This window comes from Cydia fagiglandana, chromosome 11, assembly GCF_963556715.1.
Source record: "Cydia fagiglandana chromosome 11, ilCydFagi1.1, whole genome shotgun sequence".
Taxonomy (NCBI): domain Eukaryota; kingdom Metazoa; phylum Arthropoda; class Insecta; order Lepidoptera; family Tortricidae; genus Cydia; species Cydia fagiglandana.
This window is the reverse complement of record NC_085942.1, coordinates 5,916,505-5,935,118: the sequence shown is the minus strand read 5'-3', so window position 1 is coordinate 5,935,118 and position 18,614 is coordinate 5,916,505. Positions and strand designations below refer to the sequence as shown.

The 18,614-nt window shown below is 43.4% G+C and overlaps 1 protein-coding gene across 1 annotated transcript; it reads left to right on the top strand.

Moving 5' to 3' along the window:
- The first annotated feature begins 772 nt into the window (after window positions 1-772).
- LOC134668651 (uncharacterized) lies at window positions 773-6,394 on the top strand. Its single transcript, XM_063526092.1, has one exon. It carries the CDS (start codon window positions 773-775, stop codon window positions 6,392-6,394), a length of 5,622 nt encoding a protein of 1,873 aa, XP_063382162.1.
- Window positions 6,395-18,614: the final 12,220 nt, after the last annotated feature.

Genomic DNA, 18,614 nt, shown 5'->3' with positions numbered 1-18,614 from the left:
GTAACACCCACGCCTTGAGTAGGCGTGGCCTAGAGTACCTACGGTGGGGGTGCGCTGAGCGCGCCTATATATACGCGCCCACCCTGGGAGCTCACTCACTCATCTACAAGCATCAACAAGAGGCACCAGCCTCCCAACACTCTCCAAAGTTTTCTTATAATCTACAAATGTGTTTTCATTAAACACCCTACATATCCCCGGTAATGGTGTGGACTTCGAGGTAACCAGCAGCCAGCGAGCCAGCCAGCGTGTTCCAGCCTGCGTGAACGTGTCCTGACTTCGGAATCTGCGAGCCCCACAGTAACTACGCTCGACATTATGGTCCTTCGTTGCCGAATGAAGAAAGAACACGTACGCGCTGAATTTTAAGTAGAGCTTTACTTGATTCAGAGGAAAAAAGAAAAACGAACGCGCTGAGCCCCCGAAGTTCGCTTCGGCTCAGACCTTACCTACCTACCTCTCCATAACCCACCATTACCGGCTTGCCGGCGGACCGTGCAGTGTTGTAGGTTTTCCTCCACTCACGCGTCCTGGCAACTTTAGTTGCATGTGTCACATGGTGATACCATCACGCTGCTTTCGAACGCTCTAGGCACTGCACTTAGCCATTGCGGGAGATTCAGTGCACCGAGGGATCCACGCTTAGGGGCACTGGCGTTGCGTTCTGTAGCGTCAGAGCATAGGCGTTAGGCAGGTAAATTTGTATATAGTTAGGGACCCCCCGCGTGTGTCAAGTGTTGTGTTTTGTGCGTAAAAATCAAGAAAGAAGAAGATGTCACAAAGCGGAAGATCACTTCGCTCACGCAAACGGGACCAGCCTGTCCCCACGCCCACGCCCTCGTCCGGCAAAACTACGTCCGGCGAGACCCATACGTGGAGCAAAGGCACCAGCGACAACCGGAAAACTAGTGGAGAGAGAGATAATGAGTCGGTACACTCAAACGAGCGTCATGATGAAACAGTGGTAGTTCGCAGTAGGTCGAATACTTTAGTGCCGCCCGTTGTTGCGCCGCCGCCGCGAGCGCCGTCTGTTCGCGAATCAGTTAGGTCTGTCCGCGAATCGGCAAATAGGGACCGCGATAGTGAATTAACCGTGCTTTTAGCCGAGCTCGAGGTTCGTAAAGCCGCTCTACTCGTAGCCAAGGCAGAGTCCGATACCGCCAAAACGAAGCTGCAGATTGCCCAAGCTAAGGCGCAGTCTGACGGCGGCAGTATCGCGACCGAGGCCGAGGTACGAACTAGAAGTTGGGTAGAACAAGCGAGGCTACAGCGCGAAATCGCGAGTGAAAACGTAAAAATCCCGCCGCCGAAAGAGACCGCGCCGCGCGCCGCGACCGATAGGGTTAGCAAGCCGCCACCGCGATTTTTAGAGGTGCCGCAAGGTACCTACGCGCCAATGTATCACAAGCCTCCAGAGTTACCCACATTCGGTGGCGATATAACCGAATGGATATCGTTTAGGGCGGAGTTCGAGGACACGTCGCCCATGTTTAGTGCCGTTAACAATGTCAGTAGAATTAGGCGCGCACTTAAAGGCGAGGCCCGGACGGCCGTAAAATCGATCATGTACACAGTCCAGGATCCATACGAAATTATGGAAGCGCTAGAACGGCAATTCGGCGACCCCGAAGAAATTGTACTTACGGAACTGTATAATATCAAACGCATGCCGCGTTTGTCCGAAGACAATGGTAATATCTCTTCCTTCGCCGCGCATATCGCGAACGCCGTCGCCACTATAAAATCGTTGCGTCAGGAAAAATATTTGCACGCGCCTGAACTAGTGAACAAAATAGTGGACAAATTAAATTTGATAGTGCGTTACGAATGGGCCAAATATAGGCAGACTAATTCGGAAACTCCCGGCCTAGCCGCTTTATCTGAGTTTCTCAACGACATTAGTACTGCAGCCAAACGCGTAAACCGCAGACCAGCTACTAGATCGCGAGCTGTAGTGAACACGGTATCTTTTGAGCACGAACCTAGGCGGTCGAGCAACGCTCCCTCTAGATCTCGCGCCCCCGCGTTCTCCCGCGACTGTAGTACGGACTCGGAGTCAGATTTCCACGAAAATTACCCACGCGAAACGGAGAGTAGATCGCGTAGTAACAATACTGTCGCACAAGTCAAGTCACGCGAAGATAATAACAATAAAAAAAAACCCGCGTCAACCGGAGCTAGACCCAAACAGCAGGTATCGTCCGTCCCTGTCTCTCGCACTACGTGCGCCATTTGTAAGAGCGGGAACGAGCACAAGGTTAGTGCGTGCTCGAAGTTTTTAGCCGCGACGATATCTGAGCGTTGGGACTTAGTGAAGGGTGCTAGATTGTGCTATAGATGTTTAGACGTGAATCACCGTAGGCCGTTTAAGTGTAAATACGTCGCGTGCGGTGTAAACCAGTGCGAAGCCGGACACAGTAAGCTGTTACACGGACTGAACGCGGCCGCGCCCGCGAACGGTAACAGTACGCCGGCCGTATCTGTAAACAATATTAGGCTCCCGCAAACGTATCTCAAAGTCATGCCCGTGGAGGTGTCGGGACCTTTAGGTACCGTACAAACCCTCGCGCTATTAGACGAAGGCGCGGCAATGACTTTAATGCTGCACGAGACAGCCGATAAAATCGCGCCTCGCGTACGCGGAGAGACGTTAGAAATTGAAGGAATAGGCGGCGTAGTTAGAGACCCAGACTCGTACGCGCTACAGGTCGCGATTAGGGGTTTTTGTAGCCGACATTTGGAGTTAATGGAGGTGCTCACGATAGGCGATATAGGTATAGGTTCGCAAGGCGTACCACGTGACTTAGTAGACAAGTGCGAACATTTGTCGAAAATCGCGGACGAGTTAAGTTACCCTACGGCCGTACCTACTATCGTGATAGGTCAAGATAACTGGCACCTCATCATTTCTCGGCAAGTCATAGACGGCCCGCCTAACCTTCCCGTCGCGAGTCTAACTAGATTAGGATGGGTTCTACACGGCCCAGACCGAACGCGTCGCGCCGCGGTAAATTTTGTGGGGCATGCACGGCCTAAAACCGCGGACGACGAAGCTTTAGAGCTCATGAAACGGCATTTCGACATAGAATCGTTAGGCGTTTCACAAAAGTTGCCTCGGGCCGATCCCGACCAACGAGCGCTAGACTTATTAAAAGCCACGTGCGATAAGATACCGGGGGAGAATCGGTATCGAGCGGGCTTATTATGGCGAACCGACGACGAAAAACTCCCCGATAACCGAGCGCAAGCATTAAAGCGGCTACTCAGTCTAGAACGTAAACTAGACCGCGACGAAAAGTTGAAAGCCGAATATGCGAAACATATGAATAATTTGCTCGATAAAGGTTACGCGGAAAAGATGGATTCGCCCCCGCCCCCCGAGGCACCTCGGACGTGGTACCTATTAGCGCATTTCCCCACATTTCACCCGCAACGTGGTAAAATGAGGCTAGTTTGGGACGCGGCTGCCACAGCATACGGTCGCTCGCTTAACAGCGCGCTGCTGGCAGGCCCCGACCTGTTAGAATCACTTTTTGGCGTATTAGTGCGCTTCCGCGAAGGCAAAATCGCGGTAATAGCCGACGTCAAAGATATGTTTTTGCAAATCGAAATCTTAGAGCGCGATCGCGATGCGTTACGTTTCGTTTGGAGGGGGGAAGACCGTACTTCTCCACCGCAAGAGTACAGAATGAAGCGGCTAATATTTGGATCGGCAGCGTCGCCGACAACCGCTTTATATGTCAAAAACGAAAACGCAAAAACGCATAGTGCTGAATTTCCGATCGCAGCTGAAAAAACAATTAAAAATACGTACATGGACGACATGTTAATCGCCCTCGACACGTCCGAGGAGGACGCCAGACGCGTAGTAAACGACATTTACGAGCTAAACATGCGCGCGTCATTCGAACTCCGCGGGTTCGCGTCGAACCATCCTGCGGTAATTGCTGACGTAGTTAACAGCAAAGAGGAAACGTCTTTGTTAGGCGCGAACGAGAGCGAACGTACCTTAGGTTTGAAATGGAATCACAAGCGTGACACCTTAGGTTTCAACGTGAACTTTGGTAATACGCCCGAAGACGTACTTAACGGTCAGAAATTACCTACAAAGCGACAGGTAACGAGTAGCGCGATGTCAATATTCGATCCGATCGGTTACGTAAGCCCCATATCCGTCTTAGGCAAGGCGTTAATGCAAGAGATATGGAGGACCGGAATCGGTTGGGACTCGCCTATACCCGTCTCACTCGCACCCGCGTGGCGATCGTTCATCGAAAACGTACAGCAATTACGGGACTTAGAAATTCCGCGACACGTGCCCGCATTTAATAGGGAGGCATATATGCATGTTTTTTGCGACGCGAGCGAAAAAATATATGCCGCGGCCGTGTATCTGGTTAGCGTCAACCCCGAGGGGATTAGAACTTCCGCGTTAGTAGCCGCTAAGGCCCGCGTTTCGCCTCTCCGGGTAGTGAGCATTCCGAGGATGGAATTGCAGAGCTGCGTACTAGCCACTAGATTAGCGGAAACCATAGTCAAGGAGTCAGATTACGTAATAAAGGAAAAGTTTTTTTGGTCTGACTCTAAAACGGCGCTCACGTGGATACGTGCGGACCCACGTAGGTATAAAACGTTCGTGGCACATAGGTTAGCAGAAATCGAGAACACTACCACCCCCGCCAACTGGCGCTGGGTGCCTAGTGCAGCTAACGTGGCTGACGACGCGACCCGCGGAATACCTGCGCAATTTGGAGTGAACCACCGGTGGTTCATAGGGCCCGATTTTATACGTAAACCCGAAGAGCATTGGCCGACCGAGAAAACGCCCACGCCCGTCGCCGATACGGGCGAAGAACGCGTTAGCAAACTCGTATGCTCAGTAGGTGTCGCGAAAAATAAGTTTGAGTACCTACCGGAGGTAGGTAGATTTTCAAAGTTCGTACGACTAGTTCGCGCCACCGCTAGGGTTCTGGTTGCCGCCGAGGTTTTTAAAGCCTCATTGCTATCCCAGAAAACAGACACAGAAATGAACAAAGGGCATGTAAATCTAGCAGAAATATTGCTAATTCGCCGGAGTCAGCATGCTGCCTTTCCAGAGGAGATTAAGCTACTGGAAACTGGGCGGCCTCTACCGAAGAAGTCTCCGCTGCATAAGATAGCAATACGACTGGATAAGAACGGAGTCATCGTGCTGAACGCCAGAATTGACAAAGACGTGCACATACCCGTTCTGTACGCAAAAGAAGATTTTGTCAAACTGCTGATATATCATTTTCATGCGCTCTTCGACCACGGTAACCACGCAACCGTAATCAACGAATTAAAGCAGAGATATTTTATCATCGGGCTGCGCGGTAATATTCGCTATATAGCGAACAAGTGCCAATGGTGTCGGACCTATAAAGGAACCACACTCAAGGTTCCTGTAGGCGACCTCCCGCCAGAGAGGCTCCAGGCGAATCAACCGCCATTTACCGCTGCAGCCGTAGACCTGTTTGGCCCTATGCAAATCACGATAGGCCGTCGCCGCGAAAAGAGATGGGGTGTATTATACACATGCCTCACGACACGCGCTGTGCACTTAGAGCTTGCCGCCTCACTTTCGGCATCCTCTATGATACTCTCCTTGCGCAGAATGATAGCGCGACGCGGCACGCCCACGGTTCTATACTCTGACAACGCCACCAACTTTTACGGCGCAGAGCGAGAACTGGCAGAGGCCAAGAAGACGCTGCCCGACAACTTAAAGCCATTTTTGATCGAGCGAGCCATAACCTGGAAAAAGATACCGCCCGGCAACCCTTCCGCCGGCGGCGCATGGGAACGGCTCGTAGGCAGCGTGAAAAGGTCACTAAAAGTAACACTCAAAGAGAGAGCACCTCATGAAGAAGTTCTGCACACATTGCTGCTGGAAGCCGAGCACATAGTGAACTCTCGACCGTTGACGCCAGTAAATCCAGACTTAGACAGTGAAGCCCTGACGCCAAACCATTTTCTCATCGGTCGATCGAGCTCCATGTCACCACTGGGCGTCTTCACAGATGCAACTATGACACTCTCGTCATGGAAGACAGCGCAGACTTTAGCCGACCATTTTTGGAGGCGCTGGCAGAAGGAATACCGACCCAGCCTCCTCCCTCGGCCCGGTGCTCATCAGAACGCGAAGAAACTACATATAGGCGACGTAGTCATAGTCGCGGACAGCTCCATGCCACGAGGAACATGGCCTAGAGGCGTAATCGCACAACTCTTTCCCGGCCCTGATGGCCACGTAAGACTAGCCATTGTTCGCACCCGCGCAGGTGACGTCCGTCGCCCAGTTTCCAGGCTTATACCTATACACTCCTCACATACAGACGGTGTTGACACACGTGGGGGAGATTGTCGTGTATAGCTAGTTTTTAATCATTCATGTTTAGTTTTAAGCGTTCCATATGTTACTAATCTATTTTGTGTGTTTATTTTTTATTATTACTTATTGTACAACTTGGCTATTTTTTACGTTTTATTATGTCACGTGTTAGATAATAAGTCTTTATTGTTCCCCAATTAAATATATCCTCTTTTTCCCTAATTTTGTAACATGATTATATTTACTGTACTGTGATTGGCTCAATAAAGAAAATACTTACTCTGCACGTAACACCCACGCCTTGAGTAGGCGTGGCCTAGAGTACCTACGGTGGGGGTGCGCTGAGCGCGCCTATATATACGCGCCCACCCTGGGAGCTCACTCACTCATCTACAAGCATCAACAAGAGGCACCAGCCTCCCAACACTCTCCAAAGTTTTCTTATAATCTACAAATGTGTTTTCATCAAACACCCTACATATCCCCGGTAATGGTGTGGACTTCGAGGTAACCAGCAGCCAGCGAGCCAGCCTGCGTGAACGTGTCCTGACTTCGGAATCTGCGAGCCCCACAGTAACTACGCTCGACAGTTGACAAGGGGATATTTTCACATACAACACAGCAATGATAAGGTACCTAATAGCCTGAATACATTATTAGTAGTATAGGTAGGGGAGACCGAGGTGAGTTGTAACAGAGGAGAGTTGGCTCGTAACTTGAACTAACAAACGCGCGCTATTGCGACCTAGTTTCTAGTTAATAGATTCCAAAAAATCGACGATGTTCCAACTCTCCTCTGTCACTACTCACCTCGGTCTCCCCTACATATATTTACCTCGTAGGTTCATACCTGCACATTTTTGTCACTTTGGTCACACCTTTAGCTTGCCATCCCATCAAAATTCATCCTCTACGTTAAACCTTACCATTTGAAAGCTCCATTGGAACCCAAATAGAGAGTTGACCATTGGTAAATGTAATGGCTCCTCTACACGATGGGCCAGCGTCGGCCACTCCAAGGGACGCATTTATGCGTTAGAGGGAGCAAGTGATATTGCTATCTCATTCTACCGCATGGCTGCGTCCCTTGGAGTGGCCGGCGCTGGCCCATCGTGTAGAGAAGCCATTAATTTGGACCGTGCTATCAGGCTGGGAGGTCTTATAAACACATGCTCCGCGATAACGAACCGATTACCGGGTCCATTACGCTTCCCCAAAACAAACGCGGACATCGATGTCAAACTGCCGCAGTAGACATGCAAAATGTATGGACAGTAGGACACGAACGGATACGTCTCGCAAATTCGAAATACTTATTGCTCCACCAGGCATTACAATTGAATAGAATGATGTTTATTTCCCTAGTTCGTATGTTACATTCTGTCCAACAGGGCGGTGGTGTATTCGGCCTGTGGGTTGTGTCAACTACTTATCTTTTAGACATCACCAAGATACGATAGCGATTTGACATTTCCGCGATTCTGGAGATACTCTTGAACGATTTCCACAGGATCTGACTTAGAGATCCAATTCACATCTAATATATATCTTACTCTATCTAACGTAAAAGTGACATTGGTTACCCGAATTGCGCTGCAAAAGAGAACTAGTTGATATCTAAACTATAACGTATCTAGAATGGATCTAGTACGTATCGTCTCTTGTGAATATCTCGAAGTTCGAATACGGCAGATTGTCTTCGTTTACCGTATTCTCGAAAAGAAAATATGCAAATTTGAAAAGTCTGTAAAAGCAAATCCGATGTACAGTCAGCGTCAATAGACAACATGCCATCATAGCCATCATGAAATTATAAGTATTTTCCAAACAGAGATATATTATATTTCTATAGTTCATGATCTAAAAGTATCTAACACGGTCTGTGTTCTACATACAGGAAATTGTATCTTTTTGTTAAGCTATTAGATAATGTGTAGATACTTTTTACGCGATAGTGTGATCTGTTACTTTTGATGCTGACTGTATTTCTGTAATAGTGTAGTAGTGGATATTGTTATGTTTTTTTGTCATTTTCAGTTAATATTTCGGAATTAGTAGAAGAGTCAGTCGCTTTTATTATCGCGAGTAAGGACAAAAAATAACGTTTGTCTTCGTATAATCACATGGTGGGGTAACACCATAACGCACCGTACTATCGCCCACACTGTTAACTGACAGTTCGTAAACCTTATTACAAAAGGCATAAGGTCCATGGACAGTTAAGAGTGTTGCTATTTGTACCGTCGCGTTCAGATTACTGAGCCTTTAGATCAATCAGGTATCAAACAATTCATTTTTGTAGCTCAAGTGACATCAGCTTTTCCTCGACATCCAAAAAGGAGGCATCGAAAAAACGTAGTAAAATTTTCAAACATTTTATAACATTATGTCCATATATTTTAAGTCGCTGCATCACAATATATGCAGGCACGTATGTACTAGTACGAGGCAACAAACCGCCACAACAGATGGCCGCATGAATAAAACAGTGGAGGGAGCTCTGAATATTTTAGCTGCGGCCGTTTGTGGGATGCGGCGGGTAATTGAAAACTAAATTGCTCATACATCGCTGGACCATGGCCATGGCAAGATGCCTTCAAATACCTACACTAAAACGCAACATAGTTAGTGGGTCTCTATTGTGTCCCAAATAGTTTTAAGTCATAACCAATTACTTATGACTAACGAAAATTCGGACAAACAATACATAATGTATTGTTTCGTTAGTCATAATTGGTTTTTCTCAGAATAGCGTAACTTTTCAGGATTGCCATTTAACAAACCTAACCTAACCTTACCTATCTATAGAATAACCTTACGAAAATTCTGAAAAGTTTACGGTTTCAGTTTTATGACTAACGATAATATGACAACAATACATTATGACTTAAAACTTTATGGGAAACAAAGGGACCCCCCTTAGCCCTAGTCAGTATATGGACAAGGTTAATGCCTTAATAGTGGTAAACTGGTAAAATAAATTTGTTTACTGCTGCTGCTTACCCAACAAGCCAGGCCACTGATCATTATTGCCATTTTAAGTATAATTTCAGATAGGTACTGTCTGCTTTATTTTTCTTCTCTTCTTTACTCACGGTTGACGCGAAAACAAAAATAGGTATATTTGATGTACATCAAAGTAAAACTCAGGTAATTTTAACAAGTACGTCTGTCCAAAAGTACCTACTTATAACTGCCTGAAAAGCACCATCTCTCTACCGTTTTGCGAACGCCGAGCTCAAGATGTTCTCAGACAGATAGAATGCCATTTGTAAAGATCCCGCGCACATAGGGGACTATATGTCACGAGGAACCTTGTCATTCCACGCGACATGCTTGTGCACTTTGTTTTATTTCAGAGGAAGCCCGACTGGCCGAGACTTTGACGTCTTTTATCCCAAGGCGAACTGTATTCTTGTGAGAATATAAAATATTTTCCAATATCTAGGAATTTAGATTTGCAACATGTAAAAGCGACATTCATTGATCATAAGGCCCACGTCATGTGGTTTTAAGCTGAACTTGGTATGGTATTCAAAATGATCTTGACGCGACTTTATAGTTAAGAGAATATTTAATAGCCCGTTTATGTAATTTTGAACACCTCGCCCGCTTAGAAACTATTGCTGCTGACTGTACAAGCGCGGACTTTCATTGCTGAGCTAATTTGGTGGACAAAATGTATGAAAAGTTAGTTGTGGTGTTCAATATCTACGCTATGAAATGACGAGTTTAAGATGGTTCGCTTTAGTTATCACAGTAAATTGAATAGAATACTTGAATAGTGTAATTAATTCGAGGGGTATGAATTACGCCTTGATTTAATTTGCTCAATCTAATTTATTCGTCGTGGAGTAAACCTAATCTATAAAGCAATTTATTCATCCCATTTAAATTCAATTTGTAATCACACAACTACTACATAAATACACGGATTTTCAAAGCTAAGCTAACAGCATAATTGGCTTAATTAGTAAAGCTAAATGACTATGAAGTAAAACATTACTCTATTCGGCTTCCAAATAAATGTTAAGCTGAATTATGTCCAAATCCCATTAAAAACCAGATTAACTTCGCATTGAAAAGTAAGAGACAACTAATCCCGTAATTGTAGAGCTGTCCGGGACAACTCGGTGAATATTATAAGACTCATGTCCGTCCGACTGTTAACAAATTGGGCTGCAAAATTCAGGAGAGGACGGCCGAGCCAAATGCAAAGGGCGGACCATGAGCGCAGCATACTAGCTATAACTATCAAATAAAAAAATTAATACGAGTAAAAAACCCTACGCAATTATGCCAAAAAATGCCTTACATAATTTTGGAAAAGAGCTGATAATCTTCAAACTAATGGATCGATTTTTATCGGTCTTACCTAAAAATTACCGCAATGAAACTCGCTATCACGCAAATAAAACCGCATTGGCATCAAACGTATAACCGTTTTTTAACCGACTTCCAAATCCCAAAGGAGGAGGTTATCAATTCGGTTGTATGTTTTTTTTTAATTTTTTTTTTTATGTTTTTTTTAATTTTTTTTTTATGTTTGTTACTCCATATCTCCGTCATTACTGGACCGATTTTAAAAATTATTTTTGTGATTGCATGTATATGCATACAGATTGGTCCCGTTTTTGTCAAAATCCAGTTCTGATGATGGGATCCATGAGGAATCGACGGAACTCCTCAAATCTTAAAGGCATACATATAGTGATTTTTGTGTTTTTATCAACAAATCAAGCATATACATTCAAAAACGTGACATTTGATGAAGTGGAACTGCTGATGATGATCAGAACGGAACTCTTCAACGACGCATAGTTCACCTTTGGCGATTTGTCCTCTTCCTTATGTTTGTTAAGCAAGTTAAGTTTTTAAGCAACATTTTTGTCAAGCTTGAGTTCTGATGATGGGATCCATGAGAAATCGAGGGAACTCCTCAAATTTTAAAGGCATGCGTATAGAGGTTTTTGTATTTTCATCAGAAAATCAAGCATTTTCATTCAAAACTGTCGCATTTGATGGAGTGGAACTGCTGATGATTATCAGAACGGAACGCTTCAACGACGCATAGTTCACGTTTGGCGATTTATCCTCTTCGTTATGTTTGCTAAGCAAGTTTAGTTTTTAAGCCACATTTCTGTCAAGCTCGAGTTCTGATGATGGGATCCATAAGGAATCGAGGGAACTCCTCAAATCTTAAAGGCATACGTATAGAATTTTCTGTATTTTCATCATAAAATCAAGCATTTACATTAAAAACTGTCGCATTTGATGAAGTGGAACTGCTGATGATGATCAGAACAGAACTCTTCAACGACGCATAGTACACTTTTGGTGATTTCGAATTTCGATTTTGACTTGGACTGGGACCCGGACTCGTACCCGGATCGGAACCGGACCTGGACTCGGACTCGGACTTGGACTCGGACTCGGACCCGGACTCTGACCCGGACTCGGACCCGGACTCGTACCCGAACTCGTACCCGGACTCGGACCCGGACTCGGACCCAGACTCAGACCCGGACTCGGACTCAGAGACCTGGACCTTGACCCGGAAAATCACTATGATACCTAAACTAAATAAACCGCTATGATTACCTACCATAAAATGTAGGTATATAGTATGATGATGCCAAACCTCTCCCGCTCACTAGAAAAGTGGGTTTGATTAGGTTCGAACTACGATCCTCACAGAACCGAACTGCAATCAGAGAAGTGTGGGTTAGGTTAGGCTAGAACTACGACCCTTACGGAAACGAAATGTTACTAGAAAGTACTGGTTTTACCTCCTTTTCTACATAGTGCACCATCTACCATAATTTTTCACCGGGCCCCATTAGAAGTCGGTTTTTTTTTTCTTAAAAATTATCAAGTCGGGTGTTGAATTTAAAAAAAGAACACAAGTACCCAATGATATGGCACTTAAAAATCATATCAAAATATACGGTTATCGAGCTTACTGTGGGACTAGGTCGATTCGGGTAAGATTGTCCAATATTTATTTATTCATTTTTAATCCAAGCTATTAATTATATCTTGTTTGTTCGGGCCCCTGTAAACAAAGTTTGTTTTAAAAAGCTGTTATTAAAACGACCCAGCACGATAAAAACGGAAAATTTCTTTTAATCACTTTCCTATTACCTCTAAAGATCAAATCGAGCCCTTTAAACGCGCAACGGAACCTTTCCTTAATGACTATTGGCTTAATCATTGTTGGTGCTTCGATAGCCTCTGGCATAACCAATTATTTAAATCGGCCCTTTGCCCTCAGCTTTTTGAGCAAAAGCCACAAACCCAAAGTATCTAAAGCACCGGAAACTTATCTACGGATAATATACATTGCGGTTCATAAGTACCTATTCGTCTTTGAAGTCCTATATGTATAGTCAGCCAAGAAAGTGGTTTACCACTTTTCGACTCTTTCATCTGATTGATAGAGTCGAAAAGTGGTAGACCACTTTCTTGGCTGACCGTACCTACATTTTCCATACCTACGCTAATAGTTTTGCTTTGTACCGAAATTATGAGGTATCCTTATATGCGTCGAAGTCTAGTCAAAGGGCCCACTTTGTCGCCTACCATAAGGACGAGATTTGCTTGTATCTTTATATGAATAACCTGTCAAAGTGTCCTATGACAAGCGACAAACCGGGACTTTGTGCTTAGAAACGTCATATATGATGAAAACAGAACGACAAATTAAGCTCTAAGTTGACGTTTAATAAGTAGGTACCTCTTCTTCCTCGCGTTATCCTGGCATTTCGCCACGGCTCATGAGAACCTGGGGTCCGCTTGACAACTAATCCCATGATTTGACGTAGGCACTAGTTTTTACGAAAGCGACTGCCATCTGACCTTCCAACCCAGAGGGTAAACTAGGCCTTATTGGGATTAGTCCGGTTTCCTCACGATGTTTTCCTTCACCGAAAAGCGACTGGTAAATATCAAATGATATTTCGTACATAAGTTCCGAAAAACTCATTGGTACGAGCCGGGGTTTGAACCCGCGACCTCCAGATTGCAAGTCGCACGCTCTCACCGCTAGGCCACCAGCGCTTTTTCGCTAGGCCACCAGCGCTTTTTAATAAGTAGGTACCTATATGTAGGAAATAATTGATATATTAGACTTGCACTCTCAATATCCTTTCCTGCCATTCTATTATTCTTTTAATAAATTAAGATAACATTTTATTAATTCGAAATTCCTTTTGAAAAAAGTCCAGTCTTGTCACTTAGTCAAGATTCACCGCAGCCTATTCAACCCGTCACTAAGAGTGCTGTGGCTTCACCGCTTCAGTACTTAAAAAATATATTTTTCCTCATAAATTTACAGAAAAGTAGCCATATGATGAGCAGTGGGCACGTTACTGGGACTACTCAAATAGACCCCCTAATGGTACATTTCAACCCCTTTTTATAGCACCTAATGAAGTATAATAATAGACTTAATCTGAAGGTGTAATTGCGGTTCGCGGCTGTGTTAACTAAGAAATATTACGGCGCCCATATAACCATTCCAGTCGCAGAATCATCAAAGTGGTAACTAAATGTCAGATGTGTCGTAACAGAGTCCACACAATGTGTCTAGAATTGTTTCGAAACAAAGTGTCGTCGCCGTGTGTACACTTTTCCGTAACAAGGTGTCGACACATTTGTGTGCACTTTGCGTGCGATTTGCGACTAAATCTGACAGCAAATTTGTGACAGCAAATGTCAATATAAAATACCTCTTGAAAACCAAGGTTTGTCAAACTACTATTAGTGTCTCGTGTGCTCGTAAGTAATTCTAGTAAGTCATCATGGGCGATGCAAATGATAATAATCGACCAAAACCATATAAACACCCAACACCCGTCAACCTTTTACAGAAAAGTTTTTAAAGAAATGCAATAAGCTACTTAGGTCAGCCAACGAATGCTCAAAAAAGTTGTAGAGGGAAATGCTCGGAACACAATTTTTGACTCTGTAACTTGGTTTGGACAAGTTAGGAGGTGAACATATCAAAAGTCCCCGGCCGTAGCCATTTAGCGGGGGGAAGAGAGGGGGCTTTGAATGTCCCATTTTCCGGTTTTTCGATTATATCTCGGAAACTATGCATCTTAGCGACATGGCCACTTATACAAAATGAAAGTTAATTTAATTTGTTACAAGTTTATTCGGTCAATTTTTTCGATATGTTGAATAGTTTTTGAGATATCCGCTCTTGAAAGTTTATTTAGGGCTCTCAATTTTATCTTGATATATCTACATCAGTGAAGGTGCTAGGCCGTGTATGGTATCGTTTTCGTATAAATCTGGGTTGCTGAATCCATTTAAGGTATCACATTGAAACCATTCCACAAAATTAAAAAAATCTTTTTAGGGTTCCGTACCTCAAAAGCAAAAAACGGAATCCTTATAGGATCACTCGTGCGTCTGTATAGTCTGTCTGTCTGAATACACAAAATAGTTCTTTACCTATAGATGACAGGAAAACCTATGAAGCCCCCTCCAGACTATGCGCGTGAATCGCGGGCGAAGCCGCGAACGCGAGTGTGGAGTCGATTTTCGCAGACAGCGAAATCGACTCCACACTCGCGTTCGCGGCTTCGCCCGCGATTCACGCGCATAGTCTGGAGGGGGCTTTAGAAATGTGCAGTCAAGCGCGAGTCGGACTTAATGTACGGAACCCTTAATACGCGAGTCCGACTCGCACTTGGTCGGTTTTTTTTAAACTCCTCTTGACGCTTAACCGCTGAACCGATTTCGTTGAAATTTGGTATAGAAATAGTTTGCGTCCCGGAACAGGACATAGGATAGATCTTATAACCAAAATCATCTTTTGAAGGTGTGAAAAGTGGCGTGGAAATTTGTACGGGAAATCAATAACCGCTGAACCGATTTATATTAAATTTGGGATGGTCTACATCTTTGATTTAGTTAAAAATGATAAAAAAAACATGACTTCAAACCTAAACTTAAACAGTATTAACTTCAAGAAGTCAATTCTGAATTCCCCCCTACACCTCATTTCACACCTTTGAAGGATGATTTTTGAGATAACTTATTATGTCCTGTCTCGGGACTCAAAATATATGTGTACTAAATTTAAATTAAAACTGTTCAGCAGTTTAAGCGTGAAGAGGAGTTTAAAAGAAAGTATGTTTATATGTTTTTACTTTGGAATGGTGTCAATGTGATACCATAACTAAATTTGGTACTGCGAATTTATACGAAAACGATACCAAACATGGCCTCGTAGCTTTACTGTTGTAGAAGTCAAAATAAAATTGAGAGCCCTAAATTCTTATTACTTGACCAAACTTGTGTAGAAGGAAAAGGAAAAATAAAAGTCTTCGGCAGTAATATAAGACACAAATATTTTTTTTTTTTGCGTTACTATTTCAATTATCAAATATAAACATACCTTAATTATATGTAATGTAACGTTTATTTCAGACAAACAGTCCATATACATAATAATTACAAAAATAACTAAAAATAAATAATTAATTATCACCAATCCCTTAAATTAAATTAACACTTAAGTCATAATAAAATTAAATTTAAATGATTAAAATTCAAAAAAAATATATTATTCTAGTGAGATCCTCACAGATAAACAAAAACATTTACTTAAAAAATTACAAGGTCGAAATGTCACGGAACTTGTGAGAGTAATACGTGAAAAATAAAAACTTTTATGACAAAAAAATCTGAACACAATTTAAGAAGCATCCAATTGCGTCGAGGAATCATCTGTATTTTTGCTTGTTTCATTACCTCCTCGCTTCTTTTTTTGTCCTTTGTATTCTGTAGCAATTTGTTAGATCTGAAAATAAAGATAATTTGCGTCGTCACGGATGTCGATTTTTAGGTTGCACGGATGCAGAATTCGAAAACGATGATCATTTTATAATCCAAGATGGCCGCTACGTATTTTGTCATAAAAGTCGCCATGAATATCGTTTTATAGGTTTTAGGAAGTGCCGATTTCGAAAATGATGACCAGTTTGGAATCCAAGATGTGTGCCGTGCACTTTGTCATAAAAGTCGTCATGGATATCGTTTTATAGGTTTTAGGGAGTGCAGAATTCGAAAATGATGACCATTTTGGATTCCAAGATGTCTGCCGTGCACTTTGTCATATAAGCCGTCATAGATGTTGATTTATAAGTGTTAGGAAGAGCAAATTTCGAAAATGATGACCATGACCAACAAAACGACATCCATGTCGACTTTTAACATAGTGCATGGCCGCCATCTTCGATTCCAAAATAGTTATTATTTTCGAAATCTACGCTCCCTAAAACCTATAAAACGACAGCCATGACGACTTTAATGACATACTGCATGGCCGCCATTTTGGATTGCAAAATGGTCATCATTTTCGAAATCAGGGCCCCCTAAAACCTATAAAACGACACCCATGACAACTTTTCTGACATAGTGCGTGGCCGCCATTTTGGATTCCAAAATGGCCACCATTTTCGAAATCTGCGTCCCCTAAAACCTACAAAACGACATCCATGACGACTTTTATGACATAGTGCATGGCCGCCATCTTGGAATCCAAAATGGTCATCGTTTTCGAAATCTGCGCCCCCTAAAACCTATAAAACGACACCCATGACGACTTTTATGACATAGTGCATGGCCGCCATTTTGGAATCGAAAATGGTTATCGTTTTCGAAATCTGCGCCCCCCAAAACCTATAAAACGACACCCATGACAACTTTCATGACATAGTGCATGGCCGCCATTCTGGATTCCAAAATGGTCATCATTTTCGAAAGCGGGGCCCCCTAAAACCCATAAAACGACATCCATGACGACTTTTATAACATAGTGCATGGCCGCCATTTTGGAATCCAAAATGGTCATCGTTTTCGAAATCTGCGCCCCCTAAAACCTATAAAACGACACCCATGACGACTTTTATGACATAGTGCATGGCCACCATTTTTGAATCCAAAATGGTCATCATTTTCTAAATCTGCGCCCCCCATAACCTATAAAACGACATCCATGACGACTTTTATGACATAGTGCATGGCCGCCATTTTGGAATCGAAAATGGTTATCGTTTTCGAAATCTGCGCCCCCCAAAACCTATAAAACGACACCCATGACGACTTTTATTACATAGTGCATGGCCGCCATTTTGGATTTCAAAATGGTCATCATTTTCTAAATCGGGGCCCCCTAAAACCTATAAAACGACATCCATGACGACTTTTATGACATAGTGCATGGCCGCCATCTTGGAATCCAAAATGGTCATCATTTTTGAAATCTGCGCCTCCTAAAACCTATAAAACGACACCTCTGACGACTTTTATGGCATAGTGCATGGCCGCCATTTTGGATTCCAAAATGGTCATCATTTTCAAAATTGGGGCCCCCTAAAACGTATAAAACGACATCCATGACGACTTTTATGACACAGTGCATGGCCGCCATTTTGGATTCCAAAATGGTCATCATTTTCGAAATCGGCACTCCCTAAAACCTATAAATCGACACCCATCTCGACTTTTATGACAAAGTGTTTGGCTACCATCTGCATGCAAGACATTTCTATTATTTTTACGTACAAAAATGGCCCCCTGTCAACTTCCAACCGAGATTTAATCGATAATTTATTCGATTAATGTTCAGATTAATTCAATTTCAATCTATGTTAGGTCAACTAAACTAATCGTGATTAAAATTTGAGGATTAACTTTTTTTATTCCATTAATTAGTCGAATAAACAGTTAATCTATTAAGTCCCATCTCTGACCACGTCATTTTTACACTTTGAGAATATCTGAAAACAAATGAACACAAGGAGCCATTTTGCAAATCCAGGGGGCCTAGCCAAAACGCATTTCGAAAAAAGATATCGCTAACGAATCGATAAAAAATGTATGGGAATGACAGGTACCGTAGATGAGTTTGTCGAAAAATATTAACGAATACAAAAATGTTAGCCAAGTTGCAATGTTGTAACGAAACGCAAAACTTTCGTTACTGGAATTCGATATCTGTCATACATTGCCTAGCCGAGTGACACTTTTGACATGCGAAATCGAATCGTTATCGCCTCCTAGGTGTCGATACGTAGCGAGAGCTATCCCCTTGCAGATAACTTATCGAAGCACAAGAAAATGCCGTATAATAGTGTTTGTAAATTAGAATTTGTAGTAAAAAGCATACTTTAACATTATTGTGGGCGGCGAACAACGCGGAAGTCTCGCTTAGACGCAGGCGCCGTCTGAAAAATCGCCTATTGGA